General features: G+C 35.9%; 1 protein-coding gene across 1 annotated transcript; it reads right to left on the reverse strand.

The window, feature by feature from the left end:
- Positions 1-2,364: 2,364 nt before the first annotated feature.
- SLC6A14 (solute carrier family 6 member 14) lies at positions 2,365-27,213 on the reverse strand. The gene is made up of 14 exons (XM_021686389.1): positions 27,093-27,213; positions 25,907-26,072; positions 22,588-22,719; positions 21,170-21,331; positions 19,689-19,827; positions 17,940-18,072; positions 15,650-15,790; positions 10,367-10,595; positions 8,767-8,892; positions 7,345-7,463; positions 6,682-6,781; positions 6,339-6,448; positions 3,828-3,995; positions 2,365-2,857 (listed from the first exon to the last, which is right to left on the reverse strand). The coding sequence occupies exons 1-14, from the start codon at positions 27,138-27,140 to the stop codon at positions 2,711-2,713; spliced, it is 1,920 nt and encodes a 639-aa protein (XP_021542064.1). The 5' UTR covers positions 27,141-27,213; the 3' UTR covers positions 2,365-2,710.
- Between the last annotated feature and the right edge of the window lie 126 nt (positions 27,214-27,339).

Below are 27,339 nucleotides of genomic sequence, written 5' to 3' on the forward strand. Positions count from 1 at the left end.
AGGCACTTTGAGTGAATTCATTTGATTATATGTGTTTATACCAAATGAATTGTTTAAAAGGGGAGGGGATGCCAAGTCAGGTACAAAAACCAGACGTTTATCAATTTGCTTTTACTGACATTTTAAGAATTGATTACATGTTTTATATATTTATACATTTATATATTTTATATATACAAGTTTGACAAGTTTATAAACATATATAAACATATTTATGTATGTATGTATATATATATATATATATATATATATGTTTTACTGGGGAAGGAATGAAAGTACAGTAGAGAAAGAAATGGTTCCTCAGTTTTGCGTTAGAAAATAAACTACAGCAAAAAGAATATAGTTGAGATATAGTGATTTCAATTTCACTCACCTGTGAAAAACAGTTTTGGTATACAATATGCAAATGTCTTTTTGCATTAAAGTAAATGGGATTTGATGGAACTCTTGCTATTATACAGAATTCTCTCTTACTACTGTCAAATCTGTAATAAGAGCTATCATTGAGCACCCTAAAATATGCCAGGCACTGTTAAGATCTTGCTTTAGACACTTGTGAAGATAATCACACAAACTCTTTACTCTTTGTAGTCAGCTCTTGAAGGGGATTTCTTCCCCATCACCCTCTCCTCCATCAATTTGATGTTATTTCATTAGAAATGTGCCTAAATCTTCCCTGAATTACAAGAATCACCTATAGAAAATGGCATGCGTTTTTCTGTTTGGTGGAAAATTGACACCTCAGGGCACCTGGGTGGCTCAGTTGGTTAAGCAACTGCCTTCGGCTCACGTCATGATCCTGGAGTCCCTGGATCGAGTCCCGCATCGGGCTCCCTGCTTGGCAAGGAGTCTGCTTCTCCCTCTGACCCTAACCCCTCTCATGTGCTCTCTCTCAAATAAATAAATAAAATCTTTAAAAAAACAAAACAAAAAGAAAAAAGAAAATTGGCACCTCAGATAGCACCAAAATATAATGATAGAATGCATGTAATATGGATTAAAATGAAGAGAAAGTGTTTCTTAACTCTAGTCAGCCATCTATTTCAAATATTTTATAAAAATCCAGTGTAACTGAGGAATTAATCTGTTGAAGTTCACTAATGACATTTGACTTACCCTCAAAATCTTCAGAATATCTAACACAAGGTCATTTTATATATATGTACATAGCTCACTGAAATTGTTCAATTATAGGCCTATCTGTTTTTCATGCCCCTTCTCCCCAAAATAAATTACCAGTATAAATTAAATACCTTAATCCCTTACTCCTTTAATCTTCAATCAAAAGGAAGAGGAAAAGGAATCTAAAATGTATCAGAAATTAAGGCTTAAAATGATTCCTTTTATTCCTCACTTGCTGAGAACAAAAAGCCAGAAGTAGTAGTATATGTGGTTCTTAAGCTTTTTTGTGTCATAGATCCCTTTGGTATTCTTATGAAAACTCTAGACTCTGTCCCTAGAAAATGCAAGTACACATTCACATAGATATTATGTATATTATGTATAATGTCGGTTTCATATGTTCTCTGAACATATGAACATAACCTGAAAGGTTAAGGACCTTAAGAACAGCTGAGAAGTTTCTTGCATATTTAGGCAATGTTCACTATCCTAGGCTGTGATGTTTAAACCAGTGGTCAATAATATCAATGTATAAGCCTATTAATGATATGTTTTCATTATCTTTTTTTTAAGGAAACTGGGACATAGGACTTTCTAATTTGCCTTCCCTCATTCTTGACAAGTTTATCTCCTTTAAGTGTATAAATAAGTTATCACCTGTAAGTAGTAACTTACTCAAATAAGACAAAAATCATTTTACTTGATCTATTAATGATATATTACAATCATAAGATCTTAGATTTGATTGAAGCCATTTCCTCATTAGCATTTTGTCCCATGTTCTATTTGAAAATAAACCTAGATTTCAGAGAGTATAATGAACAACTCTTAATTTTGTGAAACACAGTAGAAATCAGGTGGGAGATATTTTCTTCCAAGTATAACCTAGGAAGACATTATATGGGGAGAGAAGTACTTGAAGCTTCTGGATTCCATTTTCTAGATTTATCACTTACTGGCCATAGACTCCTTATTTTTCTGTCTTCTTTCACTATTTGTAAGTAAACATAACCACTAATTTCACATAGAAAAAGAGACCCATAAATACATGAAAATTTTAGATATATTTGGATTAAAAGTATGAAACTACAGTGCTCATAGACACCGTCCATTTTTTCATGTATGTGTAGCATTTCTAGTTAAATGAGGCCTTCAATTTTAACACTTTCTTTTAAATATACTGATTTATTTTCCCCAGCTTTATGGAAAAGAAAGATTATATACTAAGAAAATATAGGCAAATAATATTTTTAAACTTGTATAATAGAAAATATAACAATTTTCTAAATAACTGGCTCAAAATAAAGTCTTTGGTATATTAGAAAAATATGGTAATATTTACAAAAGTATTACTGTGACATAGAGACAGCTATGTATGTGTTATACAGGTAGATAATCTAAAAAGAAATATAATCACATTGTTAAATATTAGTAGATTCACATTATATTACACTCCTGCTTAAATGGGAAAAACTTATACCATCATGAACATAGTATATACATTTTTCTACTCCGTTAACATAAATAAAATTTTCCTCTGTTCTAAAATAATCACATTGTATAGCCACGTATTTTAAAAAATTAGATCTCATTCTGGTTTTCTGCTGCCACTAACAGTAGGTATTTCATGGTCAGTCTCTTTTTTAGGATCTACCATATCTTTATATCTCTCCCCACGATGTCGTTCCAGGTATGGACCCCAGTTAGAAGCTGGTCTGCAGCAGCTTACAATGCGCTGAAAAGGAAAAAAAAAAAAAAAAGCTTGTTTTAGACCATAAGTGTTAAAATCTGTAAACAAGCAAATATCAAACCGTATTAAGTTTCTTTGCTAACCAAAATGAAATAAGAACCATAGAAAAGTAAAAAAAGTGATCATCAAAATTCTTAATACAGTATACTAAAAAAATGATACTCAGATTTAACTGTTACTAGAATTACACCAACTATGAAACCAAAATAACTGAGTATGTAAATGATTTTAAAAGAAAGTGTCTGAGCCCATTTGAACAACAGAATCAATCCATGTATTTTCATTGAATTATCTGACATTTCTATCCTGCCCTTAGAAGGAGGGTTAGGTGAGGATTTAAACCAGTGTATACTTGGGAGGTTTCAAGAACCGAACAAAGGGAGCTCCAGGGTCAAACCATTGATCGGGGTGGGCTTGGGAAATTATTTAAAATCTGACTCCTGAGATTTGTCTTAGTCATTGTCCTAGTGAGATGTCATAATCAACTCCATCTGCCTACACCTCTATGCAAGAGGGATCACTCAGGGTCTAGATGGGGTTTGAAATAATTTACCAGGCTTTTTCCAGTCTAAACACATTATGAGGACAGGTATTATAACCAGACAATGTATTTAAAGATTATAGATCTAAAGCAAAAAGGTCCTTTGCTTTGTGTCATCTTCAGGGAAACTCAGTACAAGTATAAGCATTACTTCTATGTGCTCAGCACGCTCATAGGGCCTGAGGATATAGCAGCAAGCAACATAAGACTCTCCCTAAAGGGGCTTAGAGTCTAGTACGAGACACACAAATACATATATGGTATAAAGCTATGCTATGCACATAGTAATCAGATGATTGTATCAGGTGTAGAAGTAGCCTAAAGGTTCATAATCTCATATTACCACCATATGAGTAATCTTCATTTTGATAAGTGCTTTCTATAAAAAAGTATAAATAATATAAATGTGCTTACTTGAAAGATATTTCCTTCAGCTTGAATTATTTTTATGACGGCCATAATTGGAATCCAAATAATGCAGAAAATAATCATACACCAGCCTAGAGCAACTCCCCAGTCAGGGTATGGAATTTTGGCATAATTAGGCCTATGAAATTTCACGAGTGACCAGATCAAAATTGCCTGTGAAAGTAAAGTATGAAGAGACAATGCTAAAGGTTAGACTTTATTGCACTGATGATTTCAACTGCACTAATTGTTAGGAATTTGATCCCTATCCTTAGAAATAATTTATCAAAAGCAATTAGGGCGCCTGGGTGGCTCAGTCGGTTAAGCGACTGCCTTCGGCTCAGGTCATGATCCTGGAGTCCCGGGATCAAGTCCCGCATCGGGCTCCCTGCTCAGCGGGGAGTCTGCTTCTCCCTCTGACCCTCCTCCCTCTCGTGCTCTCTGTCTCTCATTCTCTCTCTCGCAAATAAATAAATAAAATCTTTAAAAAAAAAAACAAAATGAAGATACATTCAAGCAACTAAGATAATCCCGTAACTAGCCAGAAGATAATACTAAATGAACTAATCTAAATAACTTGTATTTGGCTTTGAATAGATTCTTCCAAAATGAGCACCTCCGTATATTTATAAGAGATACAAATGCTGGTCCAAGATGTTTTTCAATAAACTACTTTATCGTGAAATATTTCAGATCGAAAATAAAACAATATCTGAACATTTCCATGACTGAACTTTTAAGTTTCACTTAATAATAGTATGGTTTTATTCTATGCTATAAGCTAGCCAGCATATCAATTCATTCAAGGAGAATGTAAAGTACCCTTTAGTGAACATGCTTTGCTCCTTGCTTAGCAGTTGTTTCTATTATTTCTCACTGCACGGAGCACCCCTTACTCCACACCCAAAACACAGACACATTCACAAGCTACTGGTACGTATTTGCTAAAGCACACTTCACTTCCAGCCTCTCTGAGAGAAAAACAAGCTCAATGTATGTTTGGGTGAAACAGTGAACTCTGAATCTTAACAAGAAAAACACTTAAAAGCCAAGTTAAAAAAAAAAAAACTTTTTAAAAAACCTACTAGACATGTTGCAGCATTAAAACTAATTATTTAGAAATCCGTAAAGCAAACAAAACAAAAACCAGAGTCACCTAGTAGTTTCTCTAAATTATTTAGCTGTCTATGTTTTACTAAAATCAGTGAGGAAATGGAATGTAAGAATATCAAATAGGTAAAGTTTAATAGATTAATTTTATCTAATAGATTAATTAATAATCAATTTAATAGATGAATTCTACTTAATTACAGTAATTTAAATGTATTTCCCAATTATCATAATTTTTTTCCATAACTACAAGAGAATGGATGAGGAATACTAGAGTATCCATGACTTCACATCACTTTATACAAAACAGACAATAATGTATATCATTTAATATATAATACTTTTGCATTTTAAATTAAATCCAGTTGTCAAAGCTATGTAATCAATAAAAACTAGCTGGCTAAAAAGTCTGGTGAGAGCTTCTGAATTGATAAAGGGTTTATTTTATTATGGAGAATTGTCAGAAGAGGAAAACAATATTTAGTACCACTGTCTAAGTCATTTAGCTAGAATACAGAACATCCAAAATATTTTAATTCAGTACATCCAGTCCCAAATTGCTCCCTACTTGAAACTGACCTTATAAAATGTGAAAAAAGTAAAACTTAACACCCTCTAAAACAACCACAATGCTTCAGATGTGAAGCAAATTCTGGATCAAATTATTTAATGCCCTTTCCTAGGAAAAGCTTTGAAGCCTGGAGGCAATGAGAACCAAAACACATCCTCTGTGAAGCTTTGCCCCTGCCCCACCTCCACCATTGCAGTAATTCTCCATCCTGTTAAGTGTTTATTTTGTCATTGACTGCCCTGAACTGTTATTTAACGATATGTCTATATGCCGGGTCTCTCCAGTAGGGTATCTTTTGCTTTCCCTCAGTTCCTAAATAGCACCAATTGTTGAATTTAACATAAACGATTGCCTCTGTTGACAGTGGTTTCTTTTAGTAATTTCAGATAGTAAACCCCTCCCATGAAGAAAAAAATATGCATTAAAATCTGAGTGTTGTTTCTTAGCAATTAATATATTTAGATCACAGTCCTTACAGTCCATGTCTGGGTCTTAGCAGAGAGTTTAGGAACATTGTAGATGACTCACCATATTTTTTAGGGAACCAGCAGATGAATGATTTATTTTTATTCGATTGATAATTTTTAAGTACGTAGGACCTTTAAGTCTATAGGAGCCTGTTCATTTTCTCAGATGGTAAATGTTTAAACCTATAGCCTCAAAAACAATACTGCGAAGGCATTTTAATTGAGGCAACTTGCAGTCATAAAGCAAAAGTTGAAGGTCATTAATTTATGACCTTAGTTTGCCTTATTGTCTCCAATATGAATTATTCTTCAAGTTTATCTTAGAAATGGTCAAATATATACCAAATTCATGGCATATTAATTACTTACAATCAGAAGAAGAGGTGTAATGACAAACCAGCAGGCTCTCCACCATAGCCAGAATATCCACCTTTTTGCTCCAATCATCATTTCTATATCTTCAATGAATCTGTTCCCACCTTATGAAAAAAAAAAAAAAAGAGTACATTCAGTCCTTGCTCACATTTTCCTCCATTAATAATTATGGCCCCAAATTATCTTTCTGTCTAAACATTTTCTTATTCTATAGCAATGAAGTATACACCTTTTTTCCAGTATTATTATACTTTACAATTTTAGTAAACGTAATGAAAAAGAATCACACTAAGTTATTTTAATAAAATGTGTAGATAATTCTATAGTTACTATTTACCATAAATCCAGATGATTCCTATTATTTCCAGTATAGCTGCAATCAAGATGCCCCATCCAGCACAGAAATGGTCAATCAGATGAACCCAGTAAATTCCAGCCTACCAAAAAAAAAAAAAAAATACCAATTACATCTAAGTATATTTTTAATTATTTTTAGGATTGATGAAGTCTTTAAATCAAATCTATTCATTTGATTTTAACATGTGCTCCTTGGTTTCACCTGTACTAAGATGTGAAAAAGGAATATTTTCAAATGTAAACACAAATGTGGCCTTAAATATCTCAAAAAGGATGCACCTTTCATCCTATACTGAGTCACTGGGAAAAAAGAAGCATTTAGAGTAGCTGATTATCAAAATGACATGCAGTGGCTGTGTGCTGTGTGGTAGCTATCCAAAGGCTAGTATGTGTTGAACGTTTATAACTTTATTGTAATTGGAGAAATTGTCCAATATTGGGTCCCCACCCCTCTTCACAATATACTTAACTATCGAAATTGTGCTATACTGGGAAGAACTCTGGGCTCAAACTCAGAAAACCTTGAGCTGAATCAGACTTGGACTTGTCCTTAAACATCCTCTTAAACCTTTGTTTTCCTCCTTTAGATTATAAAGCACGTTCCAACTAATGATTTGTCTATGAAAAAATACTATAGTAATACCTGAGTCACACAGACGAGACCAAGGAGAAACAAAACCAAGCAGCAACCCAAAGTTATAGGAACCCTCATTTTCTTCATCACTTTGGGAAATAAATCTTGAATCGTTGTTGTAATTGTTTCTTCAGAAGGGGAAAAAAATGGCATGTCATATGTCAACTCATTTGCCAATAATTTTAATCAAAGAATTCAACTTCTATTAATCAAATTTACAAATATATGCTGAAAATATACTCTGGGTCCTACTCCTTGCTTTTATTTATTTATTTATTTTTCCCTACATGAAGTGCTTTATTTTTTATTTCTTTTTAAATTTTATCTTCTTTAAATTCAATTAAATAACATGTAATGTATTATTAGTTTCAGAGGTAGAGTTCAGGGATTCATCAGTTGCATATCACACCCAGTGCCTACCCCTTGCTTTTAAAAATCCATAGGGTCCTTTCTCTTGGCAGTCACCACTTGTTGGTTTGGATAAAAACCAAATGCAGCTGCTCTCTTTCTTTGTTGTTTTTAGTCTGTTTTACAAGGTTTTTCATCACTAGAAACTACAAGGTAACAGATCCCTGAGGGCTGATGTAGTTTGAAAGAGGGTTATGGGAAAGGAAGAATTCTAAGAGAACTTTTAAATAAGGTGAATATTTGAATAAATGGCATGGAGACAGAAAGGCCTTCTAGGTTTAAGAAATAAATGTGTTCATGAAACAGTACTGGCTGAAAGCAGAAGGATGTAGGGGTGAAAGAATTAAGATACAGGTTTGAAATTTTCAAGGGCTTTGAAAGACAGCTAAAGAAAGCCAGGCTTTATGCTGTACATAGTCAACTATTAAAGTGTGTTATGTAAGAGTGATCTGATGAATAATGTTTCAGAATGTCTAGGTGTGTACCCTAGGGCCACGTGCAAGAACAGTCATTGCAGTAGCGTGTGTGATTTGTCAGAATTCGGAAATAATCCAACTGCCCATCATTATGGCAATAGATTGTGAATTAAGTCGATCTATATGAGTATATATCAACACAGATTCACAATACATGTAAAAAAAGCAACTGTCAGAATGATATGTATGTTATGAAACTTCACGTTTATGTGACAACATTTATATGTTATTTATGGATACATATATAACGTATACAGACATGGACTGAGTAACACATAATCCATGGGGACAGTTAGTTCTAGGAAGGAAGAAATGTGAATTGTATATGGGAGAGAAAAAGATGGGACTTCAATTTCATTTCTGAAGCAAATATAAGATATTAATGTCTGTTCCTTTTGGGTATCTACTACATGAGTACTTTGTACTTTTCTGTATTTAAAATCAAGTTAAAAAGAATTTTCAGATTCTGAGAGTAAAAGCTAATGGGGAAAACAAGGGTAAGAAAAGGATATAAGAGGGATATGGTAACACTGGGAGTATTACTTACCAATGGATGCAAACTGAGAGTCGAGACCCAAAGTCAAAAGCATGAAGAAAAATAATATGGACCAAAATGGGCCACCTGGGAGTTGGGCTAACGCTTCTGGATAAGCAATGAATGCCAAATCAAAACCTAAGAAAAATGTATGACATTTCATTTAAATTAGTTGCCAAAAAGTTCACACATTTGGACATTTTCAAAATGAGATACTGGAAAAATGTCATTTTGATTTGCCGACTCAGTCCATGATATACATTCTCAGGCAACTATTTCACTTGCCACTTTTAAGAATATTTGACTTGGTTGTTCAATGAAGTGATAATGTGAGCATGTGATGTGAACTAAGCTAGTGAGATGAATTTTGTAAATGGTACATTTCTCGCATAAGAAATCTTAACTGTTTAACGATTTTGTTTAACCTATTTCATTTTTCAGAGATTCATGAAGAATAACAACTGTCTTAAACTCCAGAAACCTAAAATAAGTTATCTTAGCCTAGAAATTCTAGAAGAATTACACTATCAAGAGAGCTATGCTTATGGAACTACATTTTTAGTCTTCAGCTGTCTCTCCAGATGTTCACCCAGGGTCACTAGCTGTAGAGCCATTTTAATTAGTATAAGGACACTTGCAAAATTGTATGTAACAAAACTAGAAGCTGAATCTTATTTTCTATTTGATGTATATTATCGTTAGAGGTGCTTTTAATTTTTTTTTCAATTATATTATGTGATGCTTGGTTGTTTGAAGTATTTTAAGTTTCTCCAGACTCCCAGAGGACTGACCTAGGATTCAGGAGGATTAGCTTCTAGCCTAGACTCTGTCACTTCCTAATGATTTAATCTTCTGCAAGACATAACATTTCTGTGCATCAGTCCACTTCTCTGTAAATGAGGAGCTGGACACTAGATTATCTATAAAGTCCCTTCTAGTCCTAACATTCTATTTTCCTGCATTGGTCTCTCCATCAAATGATATTGGCCATAAATAAAAATTTAATGAGGGATTCCTACTACTAAGAACCCTGGAATTCTTTTCCTAAGAATCTTAACCAGATAATTAAGCATCCCTAGCTAATGTCTTTAAAGTTAGGAAGTTCATTAATCAGATTCCTTTAAAGCTGGACATAGCTGGACACTCAAAGTTACCTGGGTTTCTATCTATATGATATTAATGTGTTTTAAAAATTCAGACCCAAGGCTGCACTTGTACATGGAAGAATACACACACACACATATACTCTCATACAGTCATAGATATATGAATACACACATGTATATGTGTATAAATTAAATGAAGATAACACATGTAAAGGCATCCATGATGCCTGATACTTGTACAGTAAACAGTTCATATTAAGGACTGGACAAAATTCAGGAAATTATTTTCTTAAACAATTATTCCCTAATATAGTCCTGTTTTCTCAGACCGTCTAAGAATTATTACATCATTAAGTAATCAAATTATATAAGATGCAATGAGAAAGAAAATGCAACACCCTAAACATTGCTTGAGTGCTTTAAGTAAATTGCTATAAAATATATTAGTGTTTCTTAAATGAGCTACACCAAATTAATTGAAGTTATTAATGTATAGCATCACATACCTGATTTTACGACTTGAGCAACTTCCTTTCCGGATATATGAGCCATGTGTCCCAAGATAGAAAAAATAGCAAATCCAGCGAACACACTAGTGAAGCAGTTTATCAGACAAACTAAAATAGCATCTAAGAAGCAGTTGTTATTGAACTTATTGTAAGATGATAGAGCAACTAAGCCACCCCAAGCCACTGAAAGGGAGTAAAATATTTGAGTGGCAGCATCCTTCCAAACCTATAAGAGAAGATAATTTCATCTTTAAAAACATACACTTTAAACTTTTTACTTCTACAAAAGATTTCATATATACAAATGAATAAATATGAATAATAATGAAGTAAACACCAGAACACCAAACCCACTGCTCAGCTTAAAAAATGAAATGTTACCAGTCTTTGGAAACCTCCCAGGGCCCCTTTCTGATTAGATCACCCTTCACCCTCCAGTGGTAACTGCTATCCTGACTTCTGGGTTTCTCATTTCCTCATTTTTCTTTAGATTTTACCCTAGAAACATGTAAACCCAAGCAATATGGTATTTAGCTTTTCATGTTACTGAGTTGATAGAAAAGTTTTCTAAATGCATGTAAACCTATACAACTTGCCTTTTTTCATTCAGTATTGTATGAGAGTTATCCGCTATCAATTTGAACCATATGAAATTTTAATTTTGTGTCAAAACTGAAAAAATATAGACAAATTCATATGGCTTAGTTAAATATATGTAGTTTTGAACTTTTTTTTTCACTGCTGTATTGCCCCACTGTATATACCACAGATCATCCTCTATCCTGTTGAGGGACATTGAGGTGGTTCAATATTCTGCTATTAAAAATGTTGTAGCTATAAGTATTCCTGTGCATGTCTCCTCATACCGAGTTGAGGAACGGTGATGTCAAAGAGTATATGCATCTTCTCTTTTATGAAATAGTGCCATATTATTTTACCGCTTTGGACTCTCACCAGCTAGGTGTGAGAGCTCCCATTCCTTCACGTTCTTGCCAGTATTGGTCAGAATTTTTAATATTCTCCAATCTGGTGGCTGTCAAATGAGAGTTTTCATTACCCTAATTATTTATAAGGTTTAGTATGTTTTTATGTCTTCATATTCCACAGGTTTTTTTCCCTGTGAAATTCCTGTTCAGGTCTTTTGCCAATTTCTTGTTTGGGTTATTTGTCTTCTTTGATCTCTAGAAATTCTTTATGTATGCTGGATTCTAATCCTTTGTCTATTATATATGTTATTTTTTCCTCCCAATTTGTGGCTTATTCTTTTGAGCCAAAGATTTTATTGTTGTTTTAATGTAACTAAAGGTGCCCATCTTTGCTTTTATGTATTGTCCTTGATTTCTCTGACTTAAAAAGAAATCTTTAGCCAAAGATCATAGATACTGTCCTACATTTTCTTCTAAAAGATTTAAAGCTTTGTTCATATTGTTTTCAATTAGCCCGAAAAATTGATACAGTACATATTAAAGTGGAAAGTCCAATTCATTTTCTTTTCTAAATGGAGTATCAGTTATCTAAAGATAATCATTTGGATGTCAGTTATATCAATTAGATGGTCCATCCTTTCCCCATTGATCTGCATGGCCACCTCTGCCACATATCAAGTTCCAAATGTTCATGAACCTATTTCTGAGACTATTCTGTCCCACTGGTCTGTAAGTCTATATCTACGCTAACACCACATTATTTTAATTCCTATAGTATTATAATATCGTTTCATATCTGGTAGGACAAGTGTTCCTTCTTCAAAAACAGGGTTTTGTTTTGTTTTGTTTTGTTTTTTGCCTTTTTCTCTTGCGTGTAAATTTTACAATCCGTTCTCAACAACTAAGGAAAACTGTGCTGTCAATCTGATTAAAATTCTATTGACTCCACATATCAATTTGGGGACAATAGATACATATCCATTCTTAACAAGGACAGTACTAGGCAATTTTTGAAGAATAATGATATATTTATAATCCCTTAGATCACCAGTTCCCTCATCCTGTGTTTGTTCGATTAGAGCCTCGCGTAGCCAACCTCAACTCTTTAAGCAGCCCCCCACTCATTCCATCTAATCCTACCCTTTTACTAGTCTGCCTTTTCCAATTTACCCCTCCTATATCTTTGCTAAAGGACAATAATCTCAGAAACTAAGCAAATCCATGTTAACAGTGAAATTCTGTAGATAGAACATTACAAAAGAAAAAACCTAATTGTATAGATTTCAAATAGATTGGCAAAGATTTGGGCAAAAGTGGTTTTTTTTTTTTTTTTTTAGTCCATTGAAAAACAGGACTGCTCAGTGAAAAGCAGGCAATATAACATGGCGACAAAGAGCTCTAACTCTGGAGTCAAAAAGAATGAAATTTATATCCAATACCTCTTACTCTCCTTGACTTCAATTTATTTAACATTTTTAAGTCTGTTCGTTCATCTGTAAAATGGAGATGATGAAGATGATGATGATGATATAAGTGTACTAGGAATGATGTGAGAATTGAATAAGAGCATATGTAAAGCAATTAGGATGCTCAATGGTAGCTATTATTGTTACTATGGAAAATAATCATAAATTGATACTCGGTTTCTTTTATGGAAATTAAAAATTATAATTTCCCCCTTTGAAAGGTATGTAATCTATTTCCAATTTCAATAGATATAAAAGTCATTGGGGAATAAAATTTACTAGGTCTTCAGAATACAGCTTGATGTTAGATTATTATTACATTATAATTGCAGCCAGTAGAAAGCAAAGTGAGTGGATGGATAGATAGATGTTATTTCACTTATAACAAAATCATTACAAATAAAATGCTCTTATTTTTTAGGCACCTGTACATATTAAGAGATGAACAACATGCTTATGTTGATGTCTCAGCTGCTTTTACCTGATAACATTTTGTATTCATATGTGAGTTAGGGGGAGCTGGAAATTGGTGTAGCAGGTCTGGGTTCTATCAAAATGCTACTGCAGACCATGATGTATACCTAGCTTGCAAATAAAGTGAAGCAAAATTCCAAACATAGTTCTAATCTCCGTATCTATCAATCTCATAGCTATATACAAAATTAGTAATTTAGGCATCAGAAAATCTTAATTCAAGATACACAAACTGGCTGTGTAAATTTAACTAAATGTGAATCTTTCTGGGTTTCAGTTTCATCACTGTAAAATGAAGGAGTTAGTAAAATAATCATTGAAGACCAGAAGACCCTTCTAGCTATAAATTTGTATGGTTCTCTGCTCTCCTAGAGGTTGCAACAAAGTTCAGATATTCAAAGAAAAGGAAAAATATATATATTTATGATCCCATGCTCAGAATATGGATTGTGAGAAATAAAAAAAGGTGTAAGAAAAAATTCTCATTACCAGCAGTAATACAGTACCAGTGGGGGTACTGTATTTATTGGGGTGAAGAGGAGGGAGGATTAAATTGTATGTTTCAAAGGGAGCTTTAGGTTTAGGTCTGATATTTTAAAGGTAATAGAGACATTGAAACAGACCAATATAAAATAATCATATAATTTTTTCAGGAACTATAAAGCTCAGGTGATCTGAGGCTTGGAAAAGTCACTTAAAGAATATCAAAGGGGCTTTTCACCTGTGCTCAAAGTTAAGAAGTTTAAAGAAAATGGAGGGTCCTCTTCTTAGGGAAAATGTTGCATCCATAATAGTAGAGTATAGTATAACAGCAATAATTGAAATAATTGTGTGCTCATATTTATATAACAGTTTACCATTTTGAAAGTGCATTAATTAATATTTTATCTTGTTTAACAACCTAACAGAGAGAAGATGATGATTCCCAACTTCCATTTTATTTGTTTCTTATTCATCATCAAAAATGGTCTTCGAGTTGGAAAGATATTAACAAACAAGGTTAAAAGATGTGAGGCCCAAGATAAATGAAGAAATGAACAAATGGCCTGTGGACACATCAAACTATATTAATCTCCAAGACTAAAATAATAAAAGTTCATAGTTCTAAAATAATTTAAGTCTGTTGCGGGTTAATTGCTGAGTGAAAATTATTTGGGTACAGGAAACCAAAGGCCAGACACTGACATCTCAATTTTCAAAAAAGGTAAAGGAAGGATTAAAAAGTGATAAATTTGACTTGCTTACCAGAAAAATTCTACAACAAATAATTAAATACCCAGACTGTGGGGTGCCTGGGTGGCTCAGTGGGTTAAGTGTCTGACTCTTGATTTTGGCTCAGGTCATGATCTCAGGGTCATGAGATCGAGGGCCGCGTCAGGCTCTACACTCAGCGGGGAGCCTGCTTGAGATTCTCTCTCTCCTTCTCCTTCTGCCCCTCCCCATACATGCGCTCTCTCTCTAAATAAATAAAATCTTAAAAAAGTAAATATCCAGATTGTAAGTATTTAGAAAATAGCAAATTGCTGGAAATTAGCATCAGTTCCTCAGAGAACACCATAGCAAACAAACGAATATCCATTTTGGATAGCACTGCTACTATGGAAGATTATAGTAACATAGTGTTTCTTGACTTCAACATAAGACTTGGTGTTTTAGCTGGCCAGAAGCTTAATGTGTGCCAAGAATGTGATGTGATTACTGGCAAAGTGAAACCATTCTTAGGCTGTGTGAATAGATGCATCCTATATAGAGTACACTTAATCTGTATGCTCTCTGCAGTCAAAAGTGTAAAAGATTTTATGTATCCATGATATACACAGCCATTATCTGGTGAAAGACTAGTTAAAAGAGGGCTACCCAATTCATATTCATGGCACACATTTATGTTGACAAATAACAGTTTCATTTATGGAATGCTTCATTTCAAATTTGTGGTTTAACTTCATAATCCATTAGGTACACTTTGATCTTAACTTGGGGATATTACCTTTTGAAGACAATTAAAATGTATATTAGACCATTAGACTTTCACCTGTAATCTTGAAATCTATGAGTTTATCCAAGAAGTCTCACCGTCCTACTCATCAACTTGTAGGTAGGTATCCAAACATGAAAGGTTCTTTCTCAGATTAATAGGCCCCAAATCCTTTTGGTCAAATAGAATCAGTTATATGAATAATATGACTTTTGAAGCCTTACTACTAAACATGATTATCTCACTTCCAAAAGGAAAGCACTAGTGTCATGTTAAATGGCTACACTGGACTTCCTAGTGGACAGAAACACTAATAAATTTAACTCCATGTTCTTTTGCAAGCCACTACATTATGACACTCATATGCAACCAAAGATTTTCAGTGTTTGCTTTTAAGGTTTACCTCCTCAGATAATTTGAAATCCAAATGAAGTCTTACCTCAGCTTCCTTAAGTTTTGTAAAATTTGACTGTGCTCCAATATAGTATGAAATGCCTTTCAGTGCACCCTCCAGAGTCGCCCCTCGGACTAGCAGGATGAGCAGGACAACATAGGGGAAAAGAGCTGTAAAATATACCACCTACCAAGAGAAACAACCAGTGGTGGGTAAGTTAAATCTTTAAGTCCTGTTATGTAACTGTATATGCACAAAGTTATTAGCCGGTTGACATCAGTAAAATAAAGTATTAAAGATTTCATAAGTTATTAATAAACCTGGTGATACCAATACCAAAAATGGCATAATTTTCTCTTTCTCTTCTCCCCACTCTCAGATGATCCATTTTCAAAACACTCTGATGTATGAAGCAGTATTTCCTGGGTTCACGTTGTAAATACACAGTACATCAGCAGGGGTAACTTGGAATCTACGTAGAGTGCTTTCCTAAATATGGCTGTAAATGTCTGAAGGGACTGAATATCACTTCTTGGTAAATTACTGCATTGAGGTAGAAAGGGAAATGCTTGTATACTTGCAATAGTTAGTATATATTCAGTCCCCAAGGAGAAGGAAAATAATCTCCTAGTAGATGTCCAAATCCCCTGAAAGCTGATTAAAGTGAATACCGAACACTCGGTATTATTATCCTTAGAGATACCAGTAAGAGAGTTTGATAGCACACAAAGCAGTGTACTTGTATCCTGGATAACACATGGTTCCAGATGAGCAGATTGCCTTTGAGGCCGGCTTTTCATTAATGTGGACAATTTCTTTGATCCATAGATGTCCTGTGTTTGATAATATGCCCAAGGAGACAATCTAAAGTCATCCAGAGACCAATAAAAATTAATTGCCTAGGCAAATGGCCTTCAATGGATTATTTCAATATTAACGTCAAAAAGGAACCATGGGTTTCAAAAATGTGCAACTGAAACATTATTTTGGAAAGTCTCCACTGACTTTTTGAGGTTCACAATATTTTTGTGATCTAACAGAATGTCTCATCATAATTTAGCATGAACTGAATGCGCTAGATATTATACCAGGAATACAAAGGTAGTATCCACAGTTACCCCAGTCTTCCATCTTTAAGGAGATTTCAGTCTAGTAGTTACCATAAATGCTCACTTTCTGGGTACCATTACAACTGTTCGTGGAGAAAATTCCATGTTGTTCCCTGAAATTGCCATGATGCTCTCGGGAAAGTTTAAAAAACAAAACAATAAAGGGGGAAAGTATAATGTTTTTCAGAAGAGGACTCTTCACTGAAAAAGACGGTTCTGAGTCAATTCTGGCCAGCTTTAAGAGAACAACTGCATATTTGATTTTTTTCTCTCTCCCATTAAAGGAATCCCTACACTAACCTTATATAACGAGGATCTAGACTTGCCAAACCAAACATTGCAATATATAATTCCATCCAAGATGCTTACTTATGTAAGAGGACACACAATTTTAAAATATACACTCAAGTCTCCGAATGCTATATTAGCTAGCAGGGTCCAACTTCTGATACAGCTGACCTTTGAACAACACAGGTTTGAACTGTGTGGATCCACTTAGATGAGGATTTTTTCTTTCAATAAATACAGTACTGTAAATGGATGTCCTCCAATGATTTTCTTCATAACATTTTCTTTTCTTTAGGTTACTTTAAAGATTTTATTTATTTATTTATTTAGTTAGTTAGTTAGTTAGTAGTTATTTGAGATACAGAGTGAGCATGAGCAGGGGAGAGCTGCAGAGAGAGAAGCAGGCTCCCAACCAAGCAGGGAGCCTGACGTGGGGCTCCATCCCGGGACCCTGGGACCACGACCCTAGCCAAAGGCAGACGCCCAACCAACTCAGCCACCCAGGTGCCCCTCTAGCTTACTTTATTGTAAGAATAAGGTATATAATATATATAACATACTAAAATGGGTGTTAATTGACTTCAGGTTATCAGGTTTCTGGTCAACATCAGGCTGTTAGTAGTTAAGTTGTGGGGGAGTCAAAAGTTATAGCTGGATTTACAAATGCAAGGGGGGTTTGGCACCCCTCACCCCCACGTTGTTCAAGGGTCAGCTGTAATTGCACAACCCTAGTACTAGTTTTGCTTGTTTTGTTGTATTTGTACCAATAGCAGGGATCTTATGTATTTTCCTACAGCTAGGCTGCCTACTTAGAAAGCTTTTCACACATTCGAATGTTCCCATTATAGAAAAAAACATGCATTTGATTATGCTTGACATTGAACTGCAATGAAATTGGAAAAGAGCTACATCACCATCTAATGTGTTTTCCAAATTACCTTGCCAGAAGACTTGATTCCTTTAAATAGCGCTGCTCCAACTATGAGCCAAGCCAGAAGAAGACAAAGTGCTAAATACCACACAATTACTCCAGTCTCATCCATTCCACTTGACCGCTGGAGTGCCACTTTACTGAAAACACACAAGCCTTTTTTATGAACACAGAATCACTTGTCTTCATACATTGAATTTTGTAATATCTATCATCCAGGGAGATGTTTCATGAGTATTCTATCTTACTAATACATCAATGTCATGGGAGCCTTTTACTTTTTTAAAGATTTTATTTATTTATTTCAGAGAGAGAGAATGAGAGAGAGAGCATGAGAGAGGGGAGGGTCAGAGGGAGAAGGAGACTCCCCGCTGAGCAGGGAGCCCAATGAGGGGCTCCATCCCGGGACTCCAGGATCATGACCTGAGCCGAAGGCAGACGCTTAACCGACTGAGCCACCCAGGCACACCCATGTGAGCCTTTTATTGATACTATTGTACAGAGGGGCAAAAATAGTTCAGTAAAAAGCTAGGCTCTGAACTTTAGGGTTAACTGTAGCCAATCCAAAGTTCCAAACCCCAGAATAAAAAATCTACTAATTCCTTTAGCTATGATTTGCCCCCTAATATTTCAAAGATCTTTTATGTAAAAAAAAAAAAAAAAAAAAAAAAGAACCTTATCAGATCATTTCTTTTATTTGTTACAGTATTTTTCTCAAGGTAAAAAGATGAAGAAAACATCTAAAATTAAATTATTCATCATACTTATAGTTAGCATCAAACCTAAATGATTCCAATTTTTATGACTTTTTCAAAGGCTTTCTGTAAAAATCAGTGATTTCTATTAAGGAATGCATGGATCTAAGATTTTAATTCTTAGCTTGGTGTTTGGGAACATTTTAAGACCCAGTTTTTGAAAGGGTCCCACAGAGCATGAACATGTAGATGAGGAAGAGCTCATTACAGCAATAATCAAGGCAGTTTGGTAAGGGTAAAATGTAGGTATAAGTCAGGAGAGTAAAGAGTGATCAATTAAAGTTAATACAAATAAATATAACCCTGAATATCTATTTTTATCATATAATGACAATTATAAGCAAAATGGATAATGAAGAATTACAGCTTTAAATGGCAATTTTGCCCCCAATATTACTCATCACCCAACAGTTTATTATTCAAATTTGCTCATTATAGTCTAAAATTTGAGTATTTATTCTTCAGAGCAATGCCCTAACTTATATATAATAAACACTGAACAGATCATTACTGACAGTATTGCTCTCATTTGATAAGCAATTTACAAATGACAATTTGTTGACTAGAAGCTGATCTTTCAGGTTACTACTCCCCACACAAGCTAGATAAGCATTTGAGTCCTATCAAGTATAATTTGCTCTGATTCCCCTTTTTTTTCTACCTATATGAGGTAAGAAACAAGCTGATTAATATTTTATTGTTATTTACAAAAACTTTTAAATAACATCTGTTTAAGAAGTAGATCATCTATGAACCATGAAAGACTATGGACTCTGAGGAACAAACTGAGGGTTCTAGAGGGGAGGGGGTGGGGGGATGGGTTAGCCTGGTGATGGGTATTAAAGAGGGCACGTACTGAATGGAGCACTGGGTGTTATATGCAAACAATGAATCATGGAACACTACATCAAAAACTAATGATGTAATGTATGGTGATTAACATAATATAATTTAAAAAAAACAAAAAAACCAAAAAGAAGTAGATCATCTAGCATACTTACTTCCAATATTGTTCACTGGGAAGCTGCCCTGGCTGATAAATTTCACTTCCGTTGATGCAGTTTAAAGGGTTGATGTCTACCACGCTTTTATTCACTTGGATGCTCTCCCCCGAGAGTGTACTGATATTACAATGAGTAACTAAAAATTATAAAAAAAGAATACACACAGAGACACGTACTTAGTTTTAGACAAGTACTTTCCTGGAAAAAAAAAAAAGTGTTTTTTTTTAAAGATTTATTTACTCATTTTAGAGAGAGAGAGCATGTGAGCAGAGTCGCAGATGGGGAGAAAGAGAGAAGCAGACTCCCCACTGAACGTGGAGTCTGATGCAGGGCTGGATCCCAGGACCCTGAGATCATGACCTGAGCCGAAACCAAGAGTCGGCTGCTCAACAGACTGAGCCATCCAGGCGCCCTTCCTGAAAAAAAGTTTTAATGGTAAAATAATTAAACCATTTAGATTGTTACTTGGTGAGGGCAGAGGAGAAATCTTGCAAATGGAATAAGCCATGCACATTCAGCATCTTAAATCTTCTCTACTACCAACCTGGGGGTGAGTAAATATCTGGCCTTTTAAACTATGATTATATGTATAATAATAACCGCTATAAAGTAACAATCATTTCGGACAGGACTTAGTGCTCTAAGGAATTGTTAGTATGTGGATTTATTTAACCTATATAGATAAATGACACCTTTAAATTCCTAAGAAGCATTAAAGCTTTATTACTTTATTCTCTAATATACATAGACAATCCCAGTGGTAATAGTCTATAATATCAATACTACTTGATTCCAAAGATCAGCAACTTACTATGTGGATGATACTCACTGGCTCCTGAAACACAGTAGTACTATCTATCATGGATAGTGCTTGTCTCTACCACTTTCCCACTTTCTTCCTTTTCTCCTGCCTACTCCTAAGGAGGGCTTGGCTTTACTGGCGGCCCTCAGAAATTAACATACTGCATTAATCAGTTTTCAAAGTTAGCCAAAGTTACCCTGCTTTCATCAATAACCCTGGGCTCACTTTAAGATTTGATTTTTAAGTAATCAACGTGGGTCTCGAACTCACAACCCCGAGATCAAGAGTCACATGCTCTATAGACTGAGCCAGCCAGGCGCCCCACCCGTGGCTCACTTTAAATTGCCCCTAAATTGGTTAGAAAATCATGTAACCCTTTAAGCTTATTAGAAAAAATAATAATAATAAAAAATGGGGCGCCTGGGTGGCTCAGTTGGTTAAGCGACTGCCTTCGGCTCAGGTCATGATCCTGGAGTCCCTGGATCGAGTCCCGCATCGGGCTCCCTGCTCGGCAGGGAGTCTGCTTCTCCCTCTCCCACTCCCCGTTTGTGTTCCCTCTCTCGCTGTGTCTTTCTCTGTCAAATAAATAAATAAAATCTTTAAAAAAAAAAAAGAAAAAAAAAGAAAAGAATGATGCTTCGTTCACAATATTTTTAGGTAAATAAATGAAGTTTACCTATAGGCGATCTGCTACAGTTCTCATCTGCCCAATATGAGCAATTTTTCCATGGTAGTTCACTTTGAAAAGAAGCAAACATGTAGTAAAGACTATAGGCAATTATGACATTATAATAGATTGTCACAAAAATGGATATCAGGACCATTGTAATTCCCACACCTGGAAAAGAGAACAATTAAAATCAAAAACAAACAAGTGCAATTTCTTTTGCTAATTCATAAAAAAAAGCTGCATCTCAATTTTCACAAAATCTATTTGAAAATGAGAAGGCAGGTTCAAACATTGTCTTTTCTTTTTGGGGGGGTGGGGGGCAAGGGAGTGGGGAGGAAGGACTACTGTCTAAATAGCTTTCTTCCAAAATTTAAAATTATTTTGATGATTGACCTTCTGAAACCATTTTTTTAGTTAATTAGAAAATGGTACTAAGACCAAGGGCAGAAGACCTGTGTGGATCCATCAAGTTCACGTAAAGAATCGCTCATGGCCATCACTCTCTTACTATGTCTGAAAGTTCTTGTCAGAGTGGGTCCTGTTCTTAAAAACAAACAAACAAAGCTCATATCCTATTGACCCACTGACCACTACTTACATCTTCATCTATAAACCAATATTTTGGCAAGTAGAAGATACAGGCTCGGAGTTAATGTACAGGATTTCTAGCAGCGCATGTAAAGAAAAGTCAATAATCCAGTAACAATCCGAATTTAAACTTCCAAAATTTCTTGAACTCCATCGTTTCAAGATGCGGTTTAGCATACTGAATATAACCCATACGCTCAAGACTCGCTTTTGAGGTGGCTTCCTTCATATTCCCTCACAATGTTCTATTCGCCTCACTCTAAATTTATATTTGATGTTGTACTGAAGCTTTTACAAATAGTTTGCAACCACTAGCACACACCAAAAGGATATGTAATCTTCAGACAGGAAGGCCGTTTGATGTTTAATAACAATCAAGGCACTCTGAAAAACTTCGCCAGTGTCCTATTCTATTAGGGAGTGTCCCAGAAAACATAGTGACCTGCCCTTCAACTTCTCTGAATGAGGCGTTGTCAAAGATACGCAAAGGCGAGAAGACAAAAGACTGCACGTGAAGGAGAAAAAAGCCAGAGCCACAAAGTTAATGCATAACAGGACCATAACTATGTGCCACGGGATTGTAAAAGGTGAATATAAGACAATAACGACCCCCTCCAGTATCCTCCCTAACCCCTTCTGTATCTTCAGCCCGAGAGAAACAGAAATACAAATTACCATTTGGTCTTTCAATTCTCTGGCAAATATTCAGCAAAACAACATCTGCTTCTTTGCCTTTAACATGTCCAAATATGAAACATTTTCCCGCCCCCTAGTGCGGACAGCTATAGACCCCAAGAGACCAGTAGGCACAGTAAGAAAAACATGTGAACACTAACCTTGAAACAATGGGAGAAGCCTCCAAACTGAAACTGGACCTAAGCTAGCAAACTGTCCCAGTGAACACTCCAGGAAGAACAGAGGTAAACCAGCCAGTGCCAGCATGATCGCATAAGGTATCAAGAAGGCACCTAGAAAATGCAAAAGAGAAGCAAAGCACTATTATGTCCCCAAACGTTGATGGCACGTTGATAACCAGCATAACATTTTGAAAGCATTCTGATATAGTGGAGTCAGAGTACAAGGTTTAGGCCCCAGATTTACCAGTTTCTGTGAGAAAGTAGTTGATTCTCTAAACCTTGGTTTCCTCATCTGTGAAATGGGATTCTAGTATGACCTAAAGAGGCTGCTGTGGTTATTAAAAACGATAACCTATAAAAAAGCAATCCAGAGGAGGTGAATGATCACAGGCTCTGGAGCCAGATACACCTAGGTTTAGATCCTGACTCCACCATTTACTAGTTATGTAACCTGGGCCAATTTACCTAACCTCTCGGGACCTTGGGTTCCTCATAAATGGGGAGAGCGATACCAGCTCATCAGTCTGTGGTAAGCGTTCAATTATAGAGCCTCTGTGAAAACACTTGGCAAAATGGCAGGCACACAGTATGTGTTCAAAGTTAGTTTCCCTCCTTTCTCCTTTCCAAATAGTCTATTTTTTTAAGACTTCAGGTGCAAATGCTACATGTGGTTCAGAGTGGAAGTTACTGCAGCTAAGTGGATTATTCTCCAAATAGTCATAAGGGTCTTTCTTCAATGTTAATAAGAATGTTCTTGGTTTTGTTAAAAGATTCTGAAGTTTTGAGGCACACTCAAAGTTAACTTTCTGGAGCGCCTGGGTGGCTCAGTTAAGTGTCCGACTCTTAATTTCAGCTCAGGTCATGATCTCAGGGCTGTGGGATCAGTGTCAGGCTCCACCCTCTGCATAGAGTCTGCTTGAGATTCTCTCTGTCCCTCTGCCCCTCCCCCGCACCAGCACTCACACATGTGAGAGTGCTCTTTCTCTCTCAAAAAAAGTTAGCTCTTTATTTTAAAAGGAAGGACTAATGCTCATACATTTAGATTATCCAGATCCCTTTTTGATTTTTTTCCACCCACTTCTGGGACATAATAAATTGCTCATTCGAACTTTGGCCAGATTGTAGGTAGAAGCAGGGACAGAATATTAAATTTATTGATCAAGTACTCTACAAGTCTTAACAAAGTTTAATAAGAAACCGGGATCAGTAGATTAAAAAATGGGCTTTTGGATTACATACATTTCATTGACCCATGTGGCACTGTTTCCCTCATGTATTTTTCATACTATGATATTGTAACGGCATACCTGGGAATAACATTTTTCCCAACCCTCAAAATAGATTCCATTAAAAATAATAAGACAATAAAATACTTGTTATGTACAAGTCACTAGTCACTAGAACACAGGGACAAATATGTTTTCATAGATGTTGCAATGTACATACCATCACTACTATGACTAATAGAAGTTTTAGTCTTACCAGTGATAAATATGAAGAAAAGTAATAGAGACTATCCCTGTCTCAATACAACAGTAAGGTAAATCTTAATAGCCCATTATAAATAGTTGGCTTGTTTTTGTTTTTTGGTTTTTTTTTTCAAAAAAAAGATTATTTTCCTGAGTGACATATATAGTTTTTTACCCATTATATTATTGTTTTTATTAACAACCATAATTGGTAAATTGCTAATATAATATCCTGGTCCCAAATTGTTGATACTGCCGTCTTAGACCCTTTGGTTGTATGATACTTCTCTTTTATAAACTGGTAAAAAGAATCTATAGATAAAAATGATTCCAGATTTTAGCCATAGTTTTCCAAACCTAACCATATTTAAAAATCTGATCTATTAACACTTGGCAAATCTGAGTTTCATGTTCCTCTCCTACACTTGGACAGGAGAGAAAGAAGCAATCCAAAGAGCCTAGATCATGCATTACCCAAATGATACAATCTTTAAAAACTGAGAACTGATGTGATATATTAATTTTTAGAGGAAAAGGTGAGAGAGATAATAGCATTTTGGGGGGAGCTACGTTTCAAATTCTCTATTAAACCTAGTTTAATATAGTTCCTGGAAGTTTATGGCCACCACTGGACTGATGTACGATGGTAAGACACGGGGAATTTCTGAACTGGGGTTTTTCTGAAACTGAGCACTAGAGGCTGGAAAGAAGTCCGAACGCTCTTCGTTACACTAGACCTTAGGACTTAAGCACTCAAAGGATTGTTGATTCCTAACTCATTTTCCAGTTCAAACTTAGACCCAACCCATGACTAAACAATGTAGGCTCCAGAGAGGAGAATTTATTGCCACCAACACTTAAAGTGTTTGATAAACAGAGCTTCTCTCTTAAGTCTCCACAGGCCAGTATGAATGTTCTAATGCAACCAATTAACAAGGACTATAAGATTGAAACATCACCACACAAAATCCTATTATACCAAGAAAAATAATTATAGTGGCACAGTTTCACTGGTTCCCAATTATGAAATCTAAGGGCATGTCACCTCTACACTTCTAATAGAACCTGTAATTACAAGTAAATAAAATATGGTGTAAGTGAAAAGTTGTTTCGACACTACTAGAGAATTGTGCAATTCATTTTGTTTCCCTTTGCGTGTCACCTCAGAGTTATTTTTTTTTCTCCTTGTTCTAACTGAGTCTTCCTTAATGATCTCTGAGGTATAAACAGTATCATTTTGCAGAAATTAAACACCTAGTCTTGAACTAAAGTCTGTTGCATTCTAGAAGGATCCTCTACATGGTCAATCCAATTTGATATTGCAGCTTAAAATACTAAACCTTTAATTCTTAATCATCTCCTTCCACACTTGTATTTCCAAAATGTAATGCCTCACGCTACTTAAGCAACCAATGTATTTCAGCTTCATATTAGAAAGAGAATCCCCAGCCTCTTGCTTAGATTCAGCCATAAATTAAGCCAAACACAACTTGAGTCTGAACAGATTATCACATGAACGTGTATAAATGAAGAAGAGCAAGTCATAGTGGAAGATTACATTGGATCCTAAACCAGAGACTCAAAAGTGCTAAATGTACAACTTTTATCAAGTTTATACCTGAGGATTTTGCAAAGCCAGCTTCCTAACTTGAGCTAGCAACTCAGTCTAATGATGGATGCGGTATGCTTGTTTCCCATCCCCCCACTAACCCAAACTGTCATATACCTTTCCTCAGTTCTTAAAATAGCTTCAGAGGCCATACAGCACACCATTTAAACTGGAAGGGAAAGAAGTTGAGCTGGGGCAGGGGGTGGGGGGGGGAGAGTACCTCCGCCATTGTTGTAGGTCAAATAGGGGAATCTCCACACATTCCCTAATCCCACTGCATATCCAACCATAGATAGAAGATAATCCGATTTTTTGGACCAGTTACCACGGTCCTGATTCTCATCAGTTTCACCAACATGGAAATTCTCAGATGAAGCCGTCACTTTCTGGAGAAGAGAAAATATCACGAGTTTGTCTTTCTACTATTAAAAATCCACAGAAGCATAATTTCACACACACACACACACACACACACGAGAGAGAGAGAGAGAGAGAGAGAGGTGGGGGGAGAATGAACCCTGAAAGCCTTAGCCAAGGGAAACACTTTCCAAAGGTTGAGGGGATTTCTGCTAATGGCCGCTTTTACTTTACAACATTTACCCCTTGAAATGAAAAAAAAAAAAAAAACCAAACCAAACCAAAACCAAAAACCTCTTCAGGTGGGAATATTTACTACTTCTTTGGGTGAGATCATACAAATTTTGCTAGAAGGATTACATGTGGTACCCAGCATGAAGGACAAATGAAGGTGCACAAATAAGACTTCAAAAATACAAGTCTTAAAGATGAATTAGGTAAAATCAACACTCTTGAGATTGCAGGAGATCTTTGAGAAGAAGGCTCCAATATAGCTTCTACTAAAACAAACAAACAAAAAGAGTTTATAGACTCCTTTTCCTATAGGCTGATAGTTTGGGATGTTTGGAATTAAGGCAAGTTTAACTTCTCTCCCTATCCCCGGCTGGAAGCCACAGAATAATATTCAGAGACAAATTCTCCTGTCCCACCAGGTGGAGTAGCTCTCTCTCCACCTCAGAGGGAAGGGGTTCTCTCCCAACCTGTTAGCTGCTCTGGGGTATGGAGGGTTCCTCAGGTCAGATAAGGACAATGCATTTTCTCATTTCCTCCAGCATATGGCCACGGTCTGGAGAGGGACAAAGACCAGGATTTTGTGGGCACACCCAAGGCGGAGGTTGAGGTGATCCATCCTAAGTCTTCTGGCTGCCCCAGTAAGAGTTGTTCCCTTTTCCCTCTATCCTATGGGGACATCTCAGGCACACTTGAAGGCAACAGAAGAAAAATATGGAGAACAAGGAACAGCCGCCGAAGGCAAAACCTGAGCCGGCCTCCCCTGAAGTGTTCCCTTCCCAGGCCCCCCACACCTCCCACGGTTTCCAGACCCCTACCTCCTTCCCTCCGCACTTGAAGAAGCTCGGGCACTTGAACTTGTCCATGGTTGACTCACTCCCTCAGCTCGCTCCGACTCGTCTCGCAGTCTGGCTGAGCTCGACTGGTGGCAGGTGCACACTCCCCCGTTGCTACCTGCCTGAGTGAGCCACCTTGCCCAGGGGTGGGACCATTTATGGAGGGAGCTCTCCCCTCCCCCTTCAGGGCGCCCTGTCGTGTCAGTTACCGGAAGGGACCGAAGTGAGG

This window comes from Neomonachus schauinslandi, chromosome X, assembly GCF_002201575.2.
Source record: "Neomonachus schauinslandi chromosome X, ASM220157v2, whole genome shotgun sequence".
Classification (NCBI taxonomy): Eukaryota; Metazoa; Chordata; class Mammalia; order Carnivora; family Phocidae; genus Neomonachus; species Neomonachus schauinslandi.